Genomic DNA, 20,159 nt, shown 5'->3' with positions numbered 1-20,159 from the left:
GTTTCCATAATATGTGAAATTTGCTGCATAATTGGCTGTTGTACTGTAATTTATTGTAGATTCGTGTATGAACCAGAATTTATTGTAACTTACTTGAATAAATAAATAAAATTTGAATTTGAACTCTTTCCAAAGAATGGACATTGATATGTCCAAAGCTCTGCCAATTTATGTAGATGCATAACAATATTATCTTTAGTTATTACAAATTGCTTTTTTCGTATCATTTACAGTTCAATAATTATTCTCTTAGTCTATATTATGTAGATTAATCTTCAATTTTGCTGTATTGTAAGCTATTCTATATAAGTGTATAAGCCAGTATATATTGTAATCTACATAAATAAAAGTACTCAATCAATCAATCATCCCGGTCATGAGTTAATGGGAAGGATATTTTATATCCTGCTAAAAGAATCAACAATTATTTCTTGAAACACCGCCGATTTATGAAGTTACATCACATTATCATATTACGGTTATTCTAATTGCATTTTCTATATTTATCCTCATTGATTAATTATTTATACTTTGCGAAATTCGTTGAATAACTAGCATTATCGTCATTTAATGTAAATTAGTGAGTTGAATTAGCCAGTAAATATTGTAACATACATAAATAAAGAAATCTAATTTAATCTATCTCTCTATCTTAGCCAAACGGAAGCTGAAGAGGTCTGAGATCACTAGTCGGGAGAACCTGACGTCGGAGAGGCTGAAGATCCTGAACGCGGCAGCTGACCTTCACAGCAATCACAACGTGTGGAGCGTTCATGGATGAATCAAGGTGGTAAGGAAGTACTATACGGGGACACCAAGAGAGTGCACATCATCGAGAGGATGGCTGATCTGCACAAGATAAAGGTGAGCCACTGAACAATTGTCTTAACTGGTCGTCTGAGCAGATCGATGATGCACCTTATTATAATAAATACAAATTGCTATATTGATCATTGCTGATGATGTAGCGTATTGTGATGAATACACTTAAGACAGTAGGCCTACTGACTCCAGTTATCTACTACTCTTTGTATTAAGACTAAAACTAATACTATAAGTAGCATTCCCAGTAGCTGAAAATATAAATTAACCGTTTCTTTCTTTGTATATTCTACTCAACATGTTGGTATTTCGTTCAGTTTAGTCTTTTTCAAAAGACCCTCTCCTTCAATTCTCTCACTAGATCCTTCTATGCATCACGTAAAGTTAAATATTCTCTATAGCAGCATGAAACACTTTATATAAACCGGTTCTCTCTCTCACACACACTCCCGGTCCTGTGTTAATGAATAGGATATTCTATATCCTTCTAAAAGAATCGACAATTATTTGTTGAAACACAGCCGATTTATGGAGTTACATCACATTATTATATTATTGTTATTCTAATTGCATTCTATATTCATTCTCATTGATTAATTATTTATACTTTGTGAAATTCGTTGACCGTAAGCTAGATGCGCATGTATTACGGAGTGGTATATTGATTTCAGTGTCTGTATACTACATAAATTAGACATTCTACGCAAAGCATACAGACCTGGGGATATTTTTTTTATAACTTGGCAAACATGATTATCCCATGAAAGATTGCTATCTATTAACAAGCCTAGAAATTTTGTTCTCTCTTTTGACTCTAGAAGCTCGTTATTCACTGCTATGCTTGGGCATAATTCATTCCTACTCTGCCTAGTCATAAAAGGGACAACTATAGATTTGCTTGAGTTCAATAATAGATTCCGGCTATTCAAATATTCATTAATCGAGGACAGGCCTATAGCAGATGAGAGCTCGACATCTTCAGTCAATTTTCCAGTAAAGATTATATTGGCATCATCCGCATATAGGCATACAGAGGCTTGCGGTGGAACCACATTGGGCATACCCCTGATATAGCACAGGAATAATAGCCGACCCAAAATTGACCCTTGGGGTACTCCATATTTTAAACTTTTCAGGTCAGAGTGATAGCTTCTCTCACATATATGGTTACTGTTCTCTTGAGTATGCTCTATTTCTATAAATTGCTGTCTACCAATTAAATAAGATGAGAACCAAGTAAGCTCCTTTCCATGTACTCCTAAATCCTCTAGCGAATGTAACAGAACAACGTGAAGTACACTGTCAAATGCACGAGTCATGTCCAGAAATGTGCCAACAACATTCTCTCCTTTATCTATATCATTAATTATTGTATTTATGATATCCACTCCTGCTGTAATTGTTGATTTTTTTGAACGAAAGCCATGTTGTTCTGTGTCCAATAAATTATTTATTTCTAAGTACTTCATCAATTGAATATAAACCACTCGTTCAATAATTTTTGAAAATACTGACAATAATGCTATCGGCCTATAACAACCAGGATCTGTGATACTACCTTTTTTAAATATTGGAAAGACTCTAGCTATCTTCAGTTTGTTAGGAAAATGGCCTGATATTAGGGAGGAATTTACAATATGTGCTAGTGGTTTGATTATTGCTGGTAAAGCTTGAGAGTGTTAGCCGCTACTTAAATATACTAAAACAGATCTAGGTGTGAGTTGTTGAATGCTACAACATAATCTTTATTCAACTCAAGTTCCAACTCATTAACCACTAATTCTGTCTTTTCATAATCCGAAATGGTCTGAGACACCCGAGGATACAAGATTGAAAATTGCTCAGCAACTTTTGGATCAGAGACATTTTTAGACAGTTCATAAATTCTTTGCAATCTGGCATACAATTGTTCCAGTCTAGCGCGATGCACCCTGATTTGTTTCTGTAATTTTTCCTCCATCTTGAACTCATACACAAAACAATTCAGCCCCGACAATACAAACAACAGACAATAAAACAAGAATGAGTTCAAAACTAGATGAAAGGAAGAATCACGACTAGTAAGTTATCAAAGTTAAACTTTGATTATCAATTCACAAGATAAGCTACTGCTGAAGACAAAACTATATGATTAGATAATGTTCTTCCAACAACTCACAAACAAACGATAACTTGTTGAATTGAACAAACAAAATCATGCTGTGATTAACCTTCACTAACATGTATAACAAAATGGACAATACAAATTCCAACAAACAAATTCCCGAAAAAGAGCACAATGAGCCTAGTTTCAGGAAAATTACAATTTCAACTGAAATAAATTTAATTTCAGACGAATACAAATTGACAAGAAACCTTGCTCTTAGAACAAGGCTACAACAAACTTAAGTTGAGCATGGATCAGACCATTCTCAACATGCCAACATTGGACAAATACGAAACTCCTTAAATCCAATGTGTGTGAATTAATCAACAAATTACAAATTTAAATTCATCACGGCCTGGTGGACCAGAAATGTTCTGAACAAAGCTCAGGCTAGAGCTACCAGTGGACTGTAATTTACTATTTAAATAATCAAATACAAACAAGGGGCAAAATTTAATCTTCAATTTGAGCCAGGTTATTTGTACAGTTAAACTCTGCATTAATGAACAATAAAAAAAAGAGCAAAAACTCACCAGATTTAATCCAAGCTTGACTACTTGCCCTTTTAAGCCTTTATTAGGTGTTTTGATCAGGTTCAGGTGGGATGAAATCTGGGAATAAGACAGGTTTGGCTTCCGGGCTGTATTTTCGCGTTCAACTTGCAGGCTCTGCACTGTGTTTCGAACAAAGCTCAAACTGGATTCTTTATAAATTCAAATCCGATTCAAATTAATTCAATTTAACACTATTTACGCTGTTATACTCATAATTCACACACACTACACTCAAACAATTATTTACAAGAAATTTCCGATCGAAATTACATGACAAAAATACAAATTTGGTCTTGCACAAGAGAACGGGCTGACCAAACAAGAACGACTGACGAAACAAAACTAACTGAAAACTAGGATGACAAGGCAAAAACAGCTGGACGATCTGCGTTTGGGCAAACAAGCCTGCTATTGGCAGAACTGCAGTCTGAGATTTTGGCGCTACAGTTCGAATTCTCTGGCCAGACCAAAAATAAAGTTGGTACCTAAAATAAATTATGTCATCTCATGATGATAACACAGAAATTATTAATCATTTGTATTTATTCTTTTTTGAATAAGGATTCATTTGTTCTTCAACTATGTTTTTTTATTTTAGATGCTAATAAAGTAGGCCTTAATTTTCAATTAGCATAGAAACTATCACAGTATACTAGGAATAAAACCAAATTTGTTGTTTTATTTTTGGTCAAATAAACTGATCAATATAGAAAAAAGTATTGGAAATGCATGTAAAACAAAAAGGTTTCTTCAAATTAATTAATAGACTAAAAATGTTTGACTTACCTGTGAAATGGTATTTCATTTCCTTCAACATGCCCATTCTTGCATCCAAATGCAACACAATTATACATCACCATTTTTCGGTCGTATAATTATTCAATTCTACGCATTTTACAACAAATACATCACAATATTTGAGAGAAAAGGTTGTGATCTGATACTGATAGCCTCAATACTCATTCAAATCCATTTTTTAACTTTAAAAATGAAAAATTGTACTCAAGAGCTGCAACAACCTGCTTGAATGTATGAGTACAAGAGAGAAGGGAATCCCACACGGTATGCCTGTCTCACTCACTCCGCCTTACACACTTTTAGCTGTAGCTTAGCATTGGACAGCCCATTCCAGTTAGTATAGAGTTAACTGGTTTTCTGTTGTAATTATTTTTAATCGGTAGAGTTCATCTCCAAGGCATGTTAACAACAACGTTTTTTTTCTCTTTTTCTATATTTTTTCAAATCAATCTCATTTTCCTGTGTCACAATGAAAGAGGTTAACGCTCATACCTATATTCATCAGTATGCTGTTCATTGCCTTTTACTTGTCTCTTTTTTTCTAACCAACTACAGTATCTTGATTAAGTCATCTGCTTTCTTTTCTTCTATCAATCATTCGCTGATTCTCTAGGATTTATTTCAACATTGACTGCTGTAGAATGTTTACATTGATGGAGCCGAACTGCTTGGGCCATCTTATAAAGCGTTATCTTATTGTGTGATAGCGCTCGACTTTTTAACCATTTATTTTCTTTTTATCTCTTATGATTTCTTTATTTCTTCTCTCATTTCTTTCTTTGTGTTTGTCTGTCAGTATGAATGTGATAAGTGTCTTTTTGTAGCTTCCCATTGTTTCGCCGATTCACCCCTCTCTTCTGCCTTGCTGCCTCGTTGCAGCCATCTTGTCTATACAGCAAGATGATAGCGTGGCCGCGCTGAGTGTTGGCGGTTCCCTCAAGCGGGCATTCTCTCCTTTCCTAGATTGACTTAAGATCGCTCATGTTAATGTGCAATCCCTTCTCTGTCATATGAATGAATTGTCACACACTTTCAAGGGCAAAGATTGTGACATCATTCTTATATCCGAGACCTGGTTGAAACCGACAATCCCTAATCGACTTGTTGCACTCGAGGATTATGTGCCTATTCGGAATGACCGGTTACACAAGAATGAGGGAGGGGTTGCTGCGTTTGTCAAGCGTTCTCTGCTGCCTGTTCATAAGTTTTCCTCTGATACCTCCCGTGCTGCCAGACCTGAATACATGTTTATTGAGGTCAAGTGTAACGGAGTTAAAATGTTAATAGCAGTATGCTACAGGCTGCCTCATATTGGGTATATGTCAGAATTTGAGGAAGCACTACTTGAGCTGATGGTGCTCTATGAACATGTGGGCATCATGGGTGACTTCAATACTGACTTACTTGGACCAGATACTCATGACAAAATACAACTGACCACTATGTTTTTTGCGAATGATAAGACCTTTCTGACTCTCCAAGCTACGCACCATACATCCACTTTGGACACATTGCTTGATCTTATTGCAGTTGCCAATGTGAGAGCAGCTGTGTGCCATGGGCAGATCTCCTTTCCAGGCCTTTCTGCACAGGATATGATATTCCTTGTTTAAAATATTAAGAGGCCTAAACCTAAACCAAAAATAATCACTTACAGAGATTATAAGAATATCAACTATCACAATTTGTTCAATGATGCAATTAACCTTGACTGGTTACAGATATTCCACACTAACAATGTTAATGTTATGTTGGACATTCTTAACCAGAATATAGTTTCTCTTTTTGAGAAACATGTTCCTTTAAAAAATCGCAGAGTAACCAGAGATCCTGCTCCATGGCTCACAGATGAGATACACCAGCTAATGAGGGATCGAGATTATTGGTGCAAAATTGCAAGAGTGTCAAAATGCCCCAATGATTTCAACCATTATAAGCGTTTGAGAAACTCTTGCATGCAAACAATTAGAAATGCGAAATCCACATTCTATCGTAACTTGATCTCCTCAAAGCGATCATCAACTTCATCTCTTTGGCGTGCTCTGAGGGAGATTGGGGCTGACAAGGAGAGGCAGGTACCGACTGTTGCTCACTTGCTGGATGATCTCAATGACTTCTTCACTGACATCCCTGTAAGTTTGGACCAAGCTAGTGCTCACTTTGACTCTCTGCCTGATTTTCATCCCGATGAGGACTTCTACTTCTCCAATGTCACGGAGCAAGAGGTCTTCTTGGCTGTCCATCGAGTGAAGAGTAATGCTGTTGGTGCAGACGGTATCCCAATCAAGTTCATCGAAATTATCCTTCCTTTTATCCTCCAATTTCTCACCCATTTGATCAATACCTCACTTTTAATGTCAGTTTTTCCTAATGACTGGAAGCTATCCATAGTGATTCCCTTGAACAAGATCCCTCACCCTCTCCCCATCTGATTACAGGCCTATTAGCTCATTGTCTGTTTTGTCCAAGGCTCTGGAAATCATCATTCACTCTCAATTAAGCTCATTTATCCATGGTTCTGGATTGATTGGTGACTTTCAATTGGGGTTCCGTAGTGTCAGTGGTCATAGCACCACCTCTGCACTCCTAAGAGTCACTGACGACATTCGTGAGGCTATGGATGGTAGAGAGTTAACAGTTCTAGTCCTAATAGATTTTAGTAAGGAATTCAATAGCATTTTCAATCCTACTTTCCTCTTTAAACTCAGAAACTTAGGTTTCTCCAACTCCACTGTGGCATGGGTGAGGTCCTATCTCCAGGGTCGGTGTCAGTGTGTGAAAAATGGGGATGCCTCTTCACGGTGGCTTGAAGTGAACAGAGGAGTTCCTCAGCGTTCGGTATTGGGTCCTCTGCTGTTCAACATCTACATAAATGACGTGACAAGCACTCTACTTACGACCAGACATCACCTGTATGCTGACGACTTGCAAATATACCGGCACTGCAAGAAGAATGACATCACAGTTGATGAAGTTAATTCTGACTTGACTTGTTTGGTATGATGGACTGGAAATTAATGAGACTAAATCAAAATCAATAGTGATAGGTTATTCAAGACTCTCAAACACACTTGACATAACTAATGGACCATTTATGAAATTGGATAACATACAATTGCAATACAGTTCTGATGTGAAAAATCTAGGACTTACAATGACTAGGACTCTTGACTGGACCAGCCACGTGACTCAGACTTGTAACAGGGTCATTGGGGGGGATCATGACATTGAAGAGGATCTCTGACTTCATTCCTTTTTCAATGAAAGTTATGTTGGTCAAGACTCTGATCATCCTGATCTTCAACTACTGTGACATTGTGACTCTAGATATGACAGTTCAACTTCTGCAGAGGATGCAGCGTGCACATAATTACTGTGTTCGCTCTATCTTTAACCTGAGACGTGACGACCATGTAACTGAATTCTTTGACAGACTTGAACTCATGAAGCTGCGTGAGAGTAGATCACATCATGCTTTGTGCTTCCTCTATAAGATATTGAAAACTGAAACCCCTAAGTATCTGGCAGTAGAGTACCGTTACTTGGGTGATTTTGGTCGTGGAGGAATGTGGCATGGATCCCATCTGCTTGCTGTCCCAACACATAGGACTGTTATGTACAACAAGTCGTTCCTTGTGACAGCCTGTAGTTTGTGAAATTCTCTGCCTGCTGAGCTAAGGCTTGTTGAGGGACATCATCTGTTTGGCGTGGCTGTCTTGCAGTGGATCAGAGGTGGTGGACTCGGCTGGAATGTCCACTGAATCTTAACGTGTGTGTTGATGTGTGTGTGTGTGGTGTGTGTGTGTGTGTGTGTGTGTGTGTGTGTGTGTTGTGTGTGTGTGTGTGTGTGTGTTTGTGTGTGTATGTGTGTGTGTATGTGTGCCCTTACTTCCTTTAATTTATTCCTATTCCTCTCTTTCTTCTTTTCTACTTATATCGAAATGATCTATGGATTTTGAACTGACATTTCTTCTGTTTTCACTTTCCACTTTCCTCTTTCTTCTTATTGTACTATTTTCACTTATTCAAATTAGAAAGAAATTTTAATTTCTTTTCTTTCTTTCATTTGCTATTTGGAAGTTTTTTATTATTTTGTAAAATTAGTTTTTTATCTTATAATCTTTGTTGTACAGTGTTTAAGTTTTACTTAGAATTGTATTGGACGGTTAAGTGTAAGAGAGGGCCAGCTGCACCCTAACTTCGCCCTCCTAGGTTTTTAATAAAGGCAGTCGATCAACCAATCAATCTTCTTCTTCTTCTTCTTTTTCTTCTTCTTGTTCTTCTTCTTCTTCTTCTTCTTCTTCTTCTTCTTCTTCTTCTTCTTCTTCTTCTTCTTCTTCTTCTTCTTCTTCTTCTTCTTCTTCTTCTTCTTCTTCTTCTTCTTCTCCTTCTTCTTCTTCTTCTTCTTCTTCTTCTTCTTCTTCTTCTTCTTCTTCTTCTTTGTCACTTGAAGAAGGCAATTCCCTGAGAAATGGAAGTTTGCTCTGGTTCGCCCTTTGAATAAAGTTGCATCACTCAATAAAGTTGAGGATTTCAGACCAATCATTGCTATTGGTCTTAGACCCAGGATTTTAGACTCATCTATGCCCAAGTTGTGAAATTTCTAGACAAAAAAAATAAGCTTCATAACTTTCAATTAGGCTTAAGGAAATCCCATTCAACTGAGACAGCTCTGCTTCATTTCACTGATTATATGAGGTTAGCTATGGACCAGAGAAAATGCACCACCCTCATCCTATTTGATTTTTCTAAAGCATTCGATACTGTTGATCATACAGTCCTTTTGAATAAGTTGGCTATTCTTGGTTTCAGTCACAACTCGTTAGTTTGGTTCAAATCCTATCTTTTAGGTAGGAAACAATGCTTATGAACTTTATGCATGGAGTACCACAAGGTTCAATTTTAGGCCCTCTCCTATTCAATTTGTATGCTAATGACCTTTCTTCCATTATCAAATTCTCAAGTTCCCATACTTATCCAGACGACCTTCAAATCTATTTTAGCTGTCCCATAACAAAAATTAATGAAACAGTGGGAATAAAAGGATTAAATTAATCAGGATATCAATTCGATAGTGGAATGGACAAAGAAAAATGGCCTCAAGCTTAATCTCATCAGAACACAACCCATTATAATTGGATATTCTCGTCTTATAAACAATATTGAACTTGAATCGATTCACAAAATTAGTGTAGATGGTAATGACATTCCTTACTGTAGCTCAGTTGAAAATTTATGCATTATTATGACTAATACTCTTGACTGGTGAGAACAAGTGAACAAAGCTTGTAAGAAGGTATTCTGTGCCATGCATGCATTGAAGAAAATGTGCAATGACCACTGTAGAAACATTGAACTATTATTGGTTCAATCTCTCATCTCCCCACTATTAATGTATTGTTATTATTCTGTTCTTAACGATATGCAAGTCACTCTGAATGATAAACTACAGCGTTGCCAAAATTATTGTCTACGTTTTGTCTAATCTCTCCAATGCCATGATCATATCACCCCAGCCCACACTGCTAGTTCAACATTGAAGCTTCCGGATCAAAGGCTTTTTCGAATAGTCAAGCTTGTTAGTGATATCTTGAAATATGGTAATCCAAACTATTTTAAAGATTTCAAATTTGTCTCTGAAGGTAGGAAGATAGATGCTCCACATACTAGAACCGGAGAAAGTAATTTAAGGATACCCAATCATTGAACCACGATTTTCACAAAATCTTTTCCAGCTAGTGCCTGTCAAGCATGTAATGCACTTCCCGTGACTATCAGAGTAGATGAGATTTAAGACTTCAGACGGACTTTTTTGCTTGAAATCCCCTCCTCCCTCTCGCCCCTCGTCCATCCCGCCTCCCCTGCCACCGCCCGGTGGGTGGGGGGTGTTCTAAAAATAGATTTCCCCCCCCTCTCTCTCTCTCCCACTCTCCCTCTCCTTCTCATTCTCCCTCTTCCTCTCCCTCTCTCTCTTATCTTATCTTATCTAATCTAATCTTATCTTATCTAATCTAATCTTATCTTATCTAATCCAATCTTATCTTATCTAATCTAATCTTATCTTCCCCTCCCCCAGTGAGGATGAGGGGGATGAAGAAGGAGAGAGTGATCTCTCTCTCTCTCTCAGTGAGGGGAAAAATAATTTCCCTTTGAGGGAAAAATTCTCTACTGACAGATTAAATTGAATCCATTCTCAAATTCTCTACTGTCAAATTAAAGTGAATCCATATTACTACATCTATGCTGTCAAATTAAAGTGAATCCATATTTCTACATCTATACTGTCAAATTAAAGTGAATGCTTATTTCTACATCTAATGCTTAATAATAATAATGGTTTGCTTTCCACCTGACAGTTAGGAAAACTCAATCAATTTATATTGAATTTTCATGTGCTGTACAAACCACAGGCGTTATTGTTTAAGTGTTTCTCCGAGAATATCTATAGTAAATTTAGAATGAGCTAGCATATCCAAAAATAGGTATAGATATCCTCAGACCTATTTCACTTGGAAGTCATACTCAAGCTCTATTGATGTCTGACATATCTCAACAGAGAGAGGTCAATGATCTAAGTTGATCTTTCACATTTTTTATCTGCAATGTCATACAAGCATTTCCAAAGTTAGTCAGAATTTGTAACAATAGTTGACAAATCATTTGCACTACAATAATGTAGAAGACCGCTGTCTAGTATATCGAGCAATTCGAAAATCTCAGATAAAATTGGAAAGTGTACATTTTCTGTTTTTGTTAACGCTAAATCAACATCATTGCCTTGGAATCCTGTTGAAAATTTAATATTCTTTGCAATTGAATCAAATTCATTAAATGAAATTGACATCAAGAGCCGAGTTAATTTTTTGAATTTTGCAAAGCTTAAACACTGCATGTCCTTCATTGCTATGAACTATAATTGATAAGGCACGAGGTGCACTTAGCTGTAACAGATGTCTGTGAGGGGGCGTATCTCGCTTCTAAAAAAATTAATTGCAGCTCGCGTGCTAACAGCAAAATGAGGTGGGCGTAGCTTTTTCGATACGTGCTTGCTCAATCAAGTCTAGACTGAAACTAAACCAAAATGCACAAGGAAATATCTGAATGAGAAATTTGTTTTCAACATAGAAAAAGTTCATTTACACATTTCACTACAACAATACATAATTTCATCTTCAATTCTAATTAGCTTATCCATAGACAAATTATGAGGACGGTAATAACACAATAATAGTCTCTTATGTCATTTAAATTAACCGTGCTTAGAAAAATGTCTTTCAATTGTTTCGCCAAACTATAATTTTCACGAGATGATTTCTTAATAGCAATTTCACATTCATCATACCAATCAATACAGTTTTTTAACCTCACTTCCAACTCATTGTCGGCAGCTAACCACTTTGTCGGATCTATGTTGTTGAGCGAATGAAGAAAACTATGTGTAGGCAGGTACTATTATAGAGTAATTGGGCGGCCTTTCTTCATTAATTGACAACAGACAACATGTTCGTGCTTTATGCAGTCTCAATGCATGCATGCAATAAACACACTGAATCTCTTTTCCATTGTAGAAGAATCCATAACGAGCAAAGTTTCTGTGAATTCATGTACATCGGCGCCATTTTCATACTTAGCATTCAATTGTTTTCGCACAAGAAATTATTTGTTTGATACATATTTTTAAACAACAAAGAATTATAATGCTGAGCACTGAACAAAGAACACTGCCCATCTGGTCTATTTTTATGAATGTTACACACAGCATAACACCATGAACTAGTGAAAAAGCTGAAATCAGGTTTTGGAAAATCCTCTGGTATACATTGAACGTTAGTATGTAATCTTCTCAAAAACTTGGCTTTCTCAGTTCCTTTTGTGAAAATTTTCTCATAACCTACAAGGTAATCACGTATTAATGAGTCACTGAATTCTAAATCTCCATCTTCCCATTTTATTTTATGATAGTCACGTTCTAACCATGTTACATCGTTATACAATTTTGCACTCAATTCTGTCTTTGCGAATGGTGATTTGAAATGGAATACAATATAATTATTGAACTGATCAATTATGGCAAGTTCTTTTACAATAATTTGATTACAATCTTGTTTAAACCAGTGAAGATCAACTGTAGCAATTTTCGCACTCGCTTGCTTGTCCACTTCTTTCTCTTCGGCGGGCTCGTTGAATCCTTCGTCTTTCTCCTCCTCTTCTCGATTCTCCTCCTCCACCTGCAGCGGCTTCGGTGTACTGAACCTTGCTTCATAATAGAAACTATCAGAATCAAGATCACACTGAATACCAATAGAGTGAGTTTGTGGCTTGTCCAAAATATCAGAACACAAAGAATAGGACATGTTGCCTGTTCAAAGGTGAAACTGATAATGAACCAAATTTGTCAGAGTGCACACCTTATATAGCCGGTGCACAAATTACTGAACTTCTTTCACCATGCTTGTCAGAGGTGTGTACTCCATCACACGATCGCTAATTAAAACGCAATAGGCAGAAGTATTTGCAAGTACTGCACTATTAAATTCCATTTCAATATGAACATCTGTCGATGATTTCAAATGACTTGCTTGGTGTGAACAATCTACAACAATCAGCGGTGTTGATTCACAAAACGTTTTAGAGTCAATTTCTGTTCCGAGTTCGCTATTGATTGAATGATTATAATACGAGGGCGCGAAATCCAGGAACATGCGGTATAATACCTCCTTTTTACCTAGCAGATTTTCATATGGATAATACTCGCTGTTCAAATATACATTAACATTGTAAATACCGCAGCTATCGAAATTAGATATTGATTTTTTAATTTTATTCTTACGATCAGTTTGAAATGCAATTATAACGTATTTTGGACTATCAAAACTCGATGTGGTGCAAACTGCCCAAGAATGGTTAAGTGAATTTTGCAAATTTGGTAATTCACAAATTTCCCAATGTTGGAAACCTAATTTCAGTGGAGTGTCAGCATCAAGCAGTCTCAAAAATTCCAGTCTTACATGATCTTCTAAAGTTATGTAGGGCATTCTCCATTGCAGTTTTGTAATTTTCACACTAACGTTTGTTCCACTTGCCGACTCAACACAATTTAGATCTGTCGGTGACCTCAATAAGACGAGTTCCTGTTTCAAATTTAAAATTATTCTTTGAAAATCTTCAAAAAACAGGAGGATTAATTTGAGCGGTACACAGAAAGTGAATTTATTATCCGTTAGCTCATATCCTGCTCTGTCAAAACCAGCCAAGTGATATGTGTTTTTATCGAGCGTATTCTTCACTAGAATAGCTTCAATTGTGGATGTTAATCTAATTAATCTTGATTTAGAAATTTGCTGACCTGCTAATTCATATCGTATTTTATCAAAAAGGTTGCCGATTACATTACTGCTCAATTTATAGTCTGCTGCAACTGGTGCATCAGCTGGCTCTGTTCCCGGTTTTGTACAGTTAACTGTTCCCTTAATAAATATGAATGATTTGCAAGGTAAAGAATAGACATCTAAAGAATTTATACCAATACGTGCCCCGTCAGAGTTTTTTATTTCCTGTCCGAATAAACTGTATGAGTGTGAAATTGGAATTTGGTTATATCATTATAAAACTTATCATAGGTCTGTCTCCACATCCAGAATTTCACTAGTTGCTGCGCCATACATGACGCCAATCAACTATAAAACCCAACTTTTCTAATATTCTCGCGCTTTTAGCCGACAAAGCACATTTGTTTTTAGGTGTTGACGCTCTCATGTTCGTCTCTCTAATGACATCACGTGTACACGTCTTATTTGAACGTGGATTGAAAACAAGATAACCCATTACTTTTCACGTATGTGTAACCTTATTGTAATTGTATCTCCACGGAAATCAATAAACGATCCATTCTGGTTTGTTACCTTTACATTAATAGTTTGAATTCGATGCGTATTCAAAGGTACATAAATAATCGGTGATGGTACTTCGTTTATTAAAAAGCCGCTAGGAACCTTTGGTAAAAATTAGTAGATTATATGTTTTTGTTTTCTGTCAGAGTAACTACCACATGCTAAATTACACTCAACTACAATACTACCAATGCTTGTTATGTTAACCAAATGCTGAGAATAATGCCATTTATTTGGCTGCAAAACAACATTATCAAAACCAAGTATCTTAGCAATCGAATCAGAACGTGTTAAATCAATAGGCTTATCAGAATGAATTTCAATCTTCATAGTATTTGCGTTTGCACATATAATAAGTTTATTCTTCTTCTCATCAATATTCAATTTATTCTTTAGAGATTTTATAATATCCTCAACTTCATATGCACCCGTATCCAACTCGATTAATCTATCACCATATTTGAAGCTGGAATTTGTTCCTTTGTTAATGTTTGCAATACTATTGTAACTACAAAAATTAATCAATCCAATTTCCCATTCACGATTTTTATCCAATTCTATAATTTCTTGTAAATGTTCATAGAGGTTACTTGTGTTAGATCTTAATGTAATAACAACCATCTTGTGTGTGTGTGCGTTCAGCACAAACACTTAATTACAACTGATTTGCAAGAAACAATAATGTGAGATGACCACAAATATCACTATTCAATGGTTGCATGTGCTCAACATTATAAAATATATTTACTCCAATTTGTTTTTTCCAATATTTGTCGAATTCGTATGGCGGTTGTAAATTCCCAATTGGATCAAAATACCAAACATTAGAGCCAACTTTCTTATATGCTACCCAATGTGTACCATCCTCGCTTTCCCTTGCTAAATTCACAATGGCATTCTCGTTTTTTAGAATTTTTTGCAATTTCAGCAACCCCCACTCCTCCTCCCCCTATCACGTGACCTTGGTTCCACCGATCACTGCTCTTATCCTGGATGATGTCACATTGGATTACAACCTTCTCTGCTCACATTTTCCTCTATTTACAATACCTTAAATTGAATACAAAATACAACTCTTTCCTTATGTCTACTGGGGTTATGCTTTAGAACATCTAGCTTAATTCTAATTTTATAATTCAAATCAATGTTAGAGCTCTCAAATTCCTCCTCTAACAAATAGTTAGACACATACAATTCTTCTAGGCTCTTGAACTGTAAAATATACCGTATCTTGTTTCTATTGTACACTTCTTTTATTGCAATAATGACTAATTCTGTTCCTTCTTGTAGATTCTCTAATCTTTTGCACTGTCCTACTTTTACTTTCCCTTTAATTTCCAGCATTGTGATGTTATTATACTGCTCCACTTCTGTCTGTGTGAATGGGGTGTCTTCCAAGTTTTTCCAAACATCTGACAGAAACTTAATTGATTCTATTCTAGGAAATGTATGACCATTATAGCTTGACATACCATTGACTGTAATTACACAAATTTTCTCTTTCCTTGGTAGACAAATTATTTCTTTTTGGTCATTGTATGGGATTACAAAATAACCCACTTTCTTAAGGTCTTCTATTGCATTGTATGCATTTAGAAAAACATTTTTATGGGAGCCCTTTGCAAAGTAAACATGTTTCGAACCTTCCTTTTCTCCTAGAACACCTACATATGGAAATTTTCCCTTATTATTTACAGAAAATGCAGTCACATTATAAACCCCCCTAGGCTCAAAATTCCTCCAATGTGAATAAAAATATGGCTCAAGTTCCTCTCTCAAATTTTCTACTTGTTTCTCAAATTCCATAAGTTGTTTGTGCTGCTCCTTTATGCTCTCTGTAGCCTCTAAAAACTCAATTTTCCTCAGTTTTAGATCAATTTCATCCAGTTCTAGCTTATGCTTCTTGGCTGATAGCACTGAGATAAGAGACAAGGCCTGTATCTCTTTAACAGGGTATGGGAGAAGCTTACAGGTTATGTTTGCTCGTTTTCTTAAGACTTGTGGTATCAAGTTACCTGTTGCTACAAGGCCCAACTCATCTAGGTCAACAACTTTAGATATGCTAGAGAAAACTGTGGTTGACTTGGAGAAATAAGTCTCTCCACTCTTAATATAACACTTTTGTATAAAACTAATATTGTCCTTGTTGTCTGTATCCTCGAAAATTTCCACATAATTAATGGGTAGTAGATTGAAGCTAAATGCAGAGATTACATAGGATATTATTCTATTTCGTTGTTGTGGATTAGTAGGCAGATTTAATTGTACTCCAGTCAATTTCTTGGTATTGCTATTTCCCCAGTAAACATATTGTAAGAGATTGTTTAAAACCAGACAACAGCTATTCTTCAAATTGTTTGTTAGTTTAGTCCACATTTTAGCTAAGGATACAGAAAATATAGGAGCATTTTGGAAATTATTCTTACTGTCATTTAAGAGTGACAAGCAATCTTGAATAGGGTCAAATTGATCAGAGCTATAGTTATTTCTAATGCTGTAGTTATGAATTGTTGCTTCCAAACGAGTAATACAATGCATTTTAGCCAAGTCAGAGGTAAAGGTTTCACATAATCTTGTATCTGGACAAGCAATCAAGTCTACAATATGGTTACCTAGCTGCTTATTTACACCAGGGCTTGTCATTTGACAAATAAACTTATTATAAATTTTTACTCTCACATTATTATTAACCCAAGTCAAGCAATCAATTCCAACAGTTCCATCATTATTCACAATTACATTATAGTCTTCTTTATATTCTCCTTGGAAACAAAAACAATGATTTTTAGTTAGAAAATCACACATCCCACTCTTGTTAAATATTCCAGCAAAGTCCTGTGTTATGTCCAAGTCCAGAAGATAGAAATGTTTCTTCCTAAGCTGCTCCAATATTGTTGGTAACTCCTCCATTAATATAGCAATGGGGACATCGGCAAGCTCTACTTTGTATGGTATCCCCACTGGATTGTAGTACTTCTGCTGCACTTCTCTATAGTTGTCCTCCCCAAGCAGTTGTAGAATCTTTTACGACATATCACTTCCACTGTCCAATAAGTATGGTAACTTTGCTTTAACTCCATGCTTAGCTGACACCATTTTGGAGAATTTTCCTCTCAAATTGAATGATCCACACATCTCCTTCCTTAGAATAAAACGTCTTTTATCCAGTTCTTGACAGTCCTCCAAACCACAAACCTTTACCAGCATAATATTGTCACAAAAGGGTTCTGTTATAGGCACAAGATTTGATTCATCCTGCACTAACAGTTCTTCTCCAGCAGTGTAATCAATTTTCCCAATGTCTGTAATAAGGTTGTCATTGCATAGATTTTCTGTCAACAGCCACAAACCAAACCGCTCATTGGTAGGCTTCATTTTATTACCACAAAGCTGAGAAACACTTTGGAAGAAGCCATGTTCACTGTTTCGCTGCTACTATCAAACTGAGCGAATGTCAATTATTCTGGAGTATTTATAGGGATACAGCTAAGGAGAAGGATACTGCGCATGCGCAATGATAACTAGATTTTGTGTGAAGGGAGTGTCTTCCAAGTTTTTCCAAACATCTGACAGAAACTTAAGTGATTCTATTCTAGGAAATGTATGTCCATTGTAGCTTGTCATAGCATTGAGTGTAATTACACAAATGTTGTCCCTCCTTCTCCGCATTCCTCTCTCATTTTTTCTTTCCTGCTGAACGAGTGGAGGAAGAGGACAAAGGAGGAGGAGGAGGACAAAGGAGGAGAACAGAGGACAGTTTTTGTCCTCGGAGGGGAGGATTTTTGTCCTCGGAGCACAATTTTTGTCCTCGGAGGGGAGGAGGAAGATAACGGAGGACAAAGGAGGACAAAGGAGGGTAAAGGAGGAGGAAGAGGACAAAGGAGGAGGAAGAAGGACACAGCAAATCAAAGGTTAGTTGGTTATTTGATTGGTGTGTGCTCATAAGAGAGGGTGGTGGAGTGGGGGTCACTGAAATTGCATCACCGAAAGCATAGCAAGGTGATTTCTTACCTATATGAAGAGACAGGGAATCTTCGTTCAACGAGAGAGAGGTGAGGATATCGTGATTCCGGACACTCCTCTGCCACAATCTACACCGACTACCTGGGCGCCACGACAAGCGGTGCTGTCAACTCAACCCAGTAAGCAGCCGGTGAAGAGGAGGCTAGTTTTCGAGGACGAGGCTGTGCTCACTCAATCAAAGGTTAGCTTAAAGAAATATTATTATTGTATTCAATCAATCAATCAATCAATCATTTATTTCTTTCCAAAACATACATGAAAATGTACATGAAAAAGTCAAAAACTAAAACTAACTTAAAGCTAAAGAGAAATCAGTGACTGTATAAAATTCATTTTTTTTACAGTAAACTCGTTTATACTATTATACTATTAACATGTATTGTGTACAAAATCTTTATAAAATGTGAATTAGTTTTTTTAAAACTAATTTCCAATGGATAAAATCTTTTGTGCACATTACAAGTCTATGTTTATTTGAATAAATTGAACTATGAAATTACTGATTCTTATACTGTGAGTGAAGTCAAGACTGAGCTTGACTTCTAATTGTGCTATCAAAACAATCTGAACACAGATAAATTTTCATGATAGTTGCATTGAAATTTGGATAAAAATTCAAAATAAACATGTTTTAGTAATTTCGATAACAAATTCGAGTATGTTGCATGAAAGATTATACTGAAACAATTCAATTATCTAGCAATTTGAATTGAGTTATGTTAAAGTAATTGGAGAATTTCCGAGTTATTACTTATATATCATTATTATTACTTACTATATCAAATTACTAATTCGAATAATACATTGTTATTTGAATTATGAAAAATCCGATCACATGCATAAACTGTTTATAATATTTCGTGTGAAACAAAATTATTGTTGATAAAAATGTGCATGTAATGAACTGAAAAATTTTTCGAGTCAATTATCTAGCAATTTGGATTGAGTTATGTTAAAATAATCAGAGAATTTCCGAGTTATTACTTACTTTCAGTTTTGAGTGGTGGATCTGTTGAGCAAGTTCTCTCTCTCTCTCTCGTATGATTTGATGATGAAAAATCTGAAACAAATAAGAGTCTAATGAAATATTTTTTCAACAGAAACGTGTGCCGGAAGAGGAGGAGGAGGACAGCTCGATCGTGCCTCTCTTGAGGGAGGAGGGGGAAGTGGAGACAGAGGACGAGAACGAGATGCAATCAGAGAACTTTCTGAGATTGTTGAATAGGCGCGCCGAGAAGCCATGGACGCCTCTCCGCGAGTTGGAAGAGGGGTTGCCATATCCGATATGTGACGTGAGAGAGGCGTCCAACCAGCACGGACGGCAAATTGTGCTCAAAATCCGGGTACCCGGACTACGTACAACAGATGTTCATCTTCCAGAAAGATTTACCCGGATTTTGAGCACAAAAGACATTGAAAATTTTAAATTGAAGTGCAAAACCTTATCTCTGTTTGTAAAGCATGTTAATGCTTTTATGACTGACATAAAAATTGTTAAATGCTAAATTAGCATTTAGCATTTTTTATGTCACTGACCATCTAGCATTAACATGCTTTACATGTTAATATGTATGTGTCAGTAGTGTTCAATAAATAGTTTTTTTGTTATTCTATAAAAATTGTTCTCAATTCTCACCTGTTATACACAGTTCACTAGAAGTAGTAGTAAGACACGTACACAACCAGACGTTCAGTCAGCACTATGCACTTTTATTATGAGTGCTTGTCTATGAGAATGTATTTTTAAAGCTTGTTGTACGCACGCACAAGGGCGAGCGTCAGACACAGCAGGCAGTCGCTCACTCAGTCAAGGCCGACTTCCTTGTTGTGAAAGGTCGGGCATTGCTCCCTCACATCTGTTTTGACACACGCTCATATCTGTATGGGCGGAACACTTCCTCCTTTCAAATTGTGTTTGCCTTTTCA

General features: G+C 36.3%; 1 protein-coding gene across 1 annotated transcript; it reads left to right on the top strand.

The window, feature by feature from the left end:
- Positions 1–18,225: 18,225 nt before the first annotated feature.
- Positions 18,226–19,800, top strand: LOC120354585. Its single transcript, XM_039441935.1, has 2 exons — positions 18,226–18,414; positions 19,334–19,800. The coding sequence occupies exons 1-2, from the start codon at positions 18,226–18,228 to the stop codon at positions 19,736–19,738; spliced, it is 594 nt and encodes a 197-aa protein (XP_039297869.1). The 3' UTR covers positions 19,739–19,800.
- The last annotated feature ends 359 nt before the right edge of the window (positions 19,801–20,159 follow it).

The sequence above is a fragment of the Nilaparvata lugens genome, chromosome X (assembly GCF_014356525.2).
Source record: "Nilaparvata lugens isolate BPH chromosome X, ASM1435652v1, whole genome shotgun sequence".
In the NCBI taxonomy this organism is placed as follows: domain Eukaryota; kingdom Metazoa; phylum Arthropoda; class Insecta; order Hemiptera; family Delphacidae; genus Nilaparvata; species Nilaparvata lugens.
Note: the sequence above shows the minus strand (reverse complement) of the source record. Positions and strands in the feature narration are given on the sequence as shown.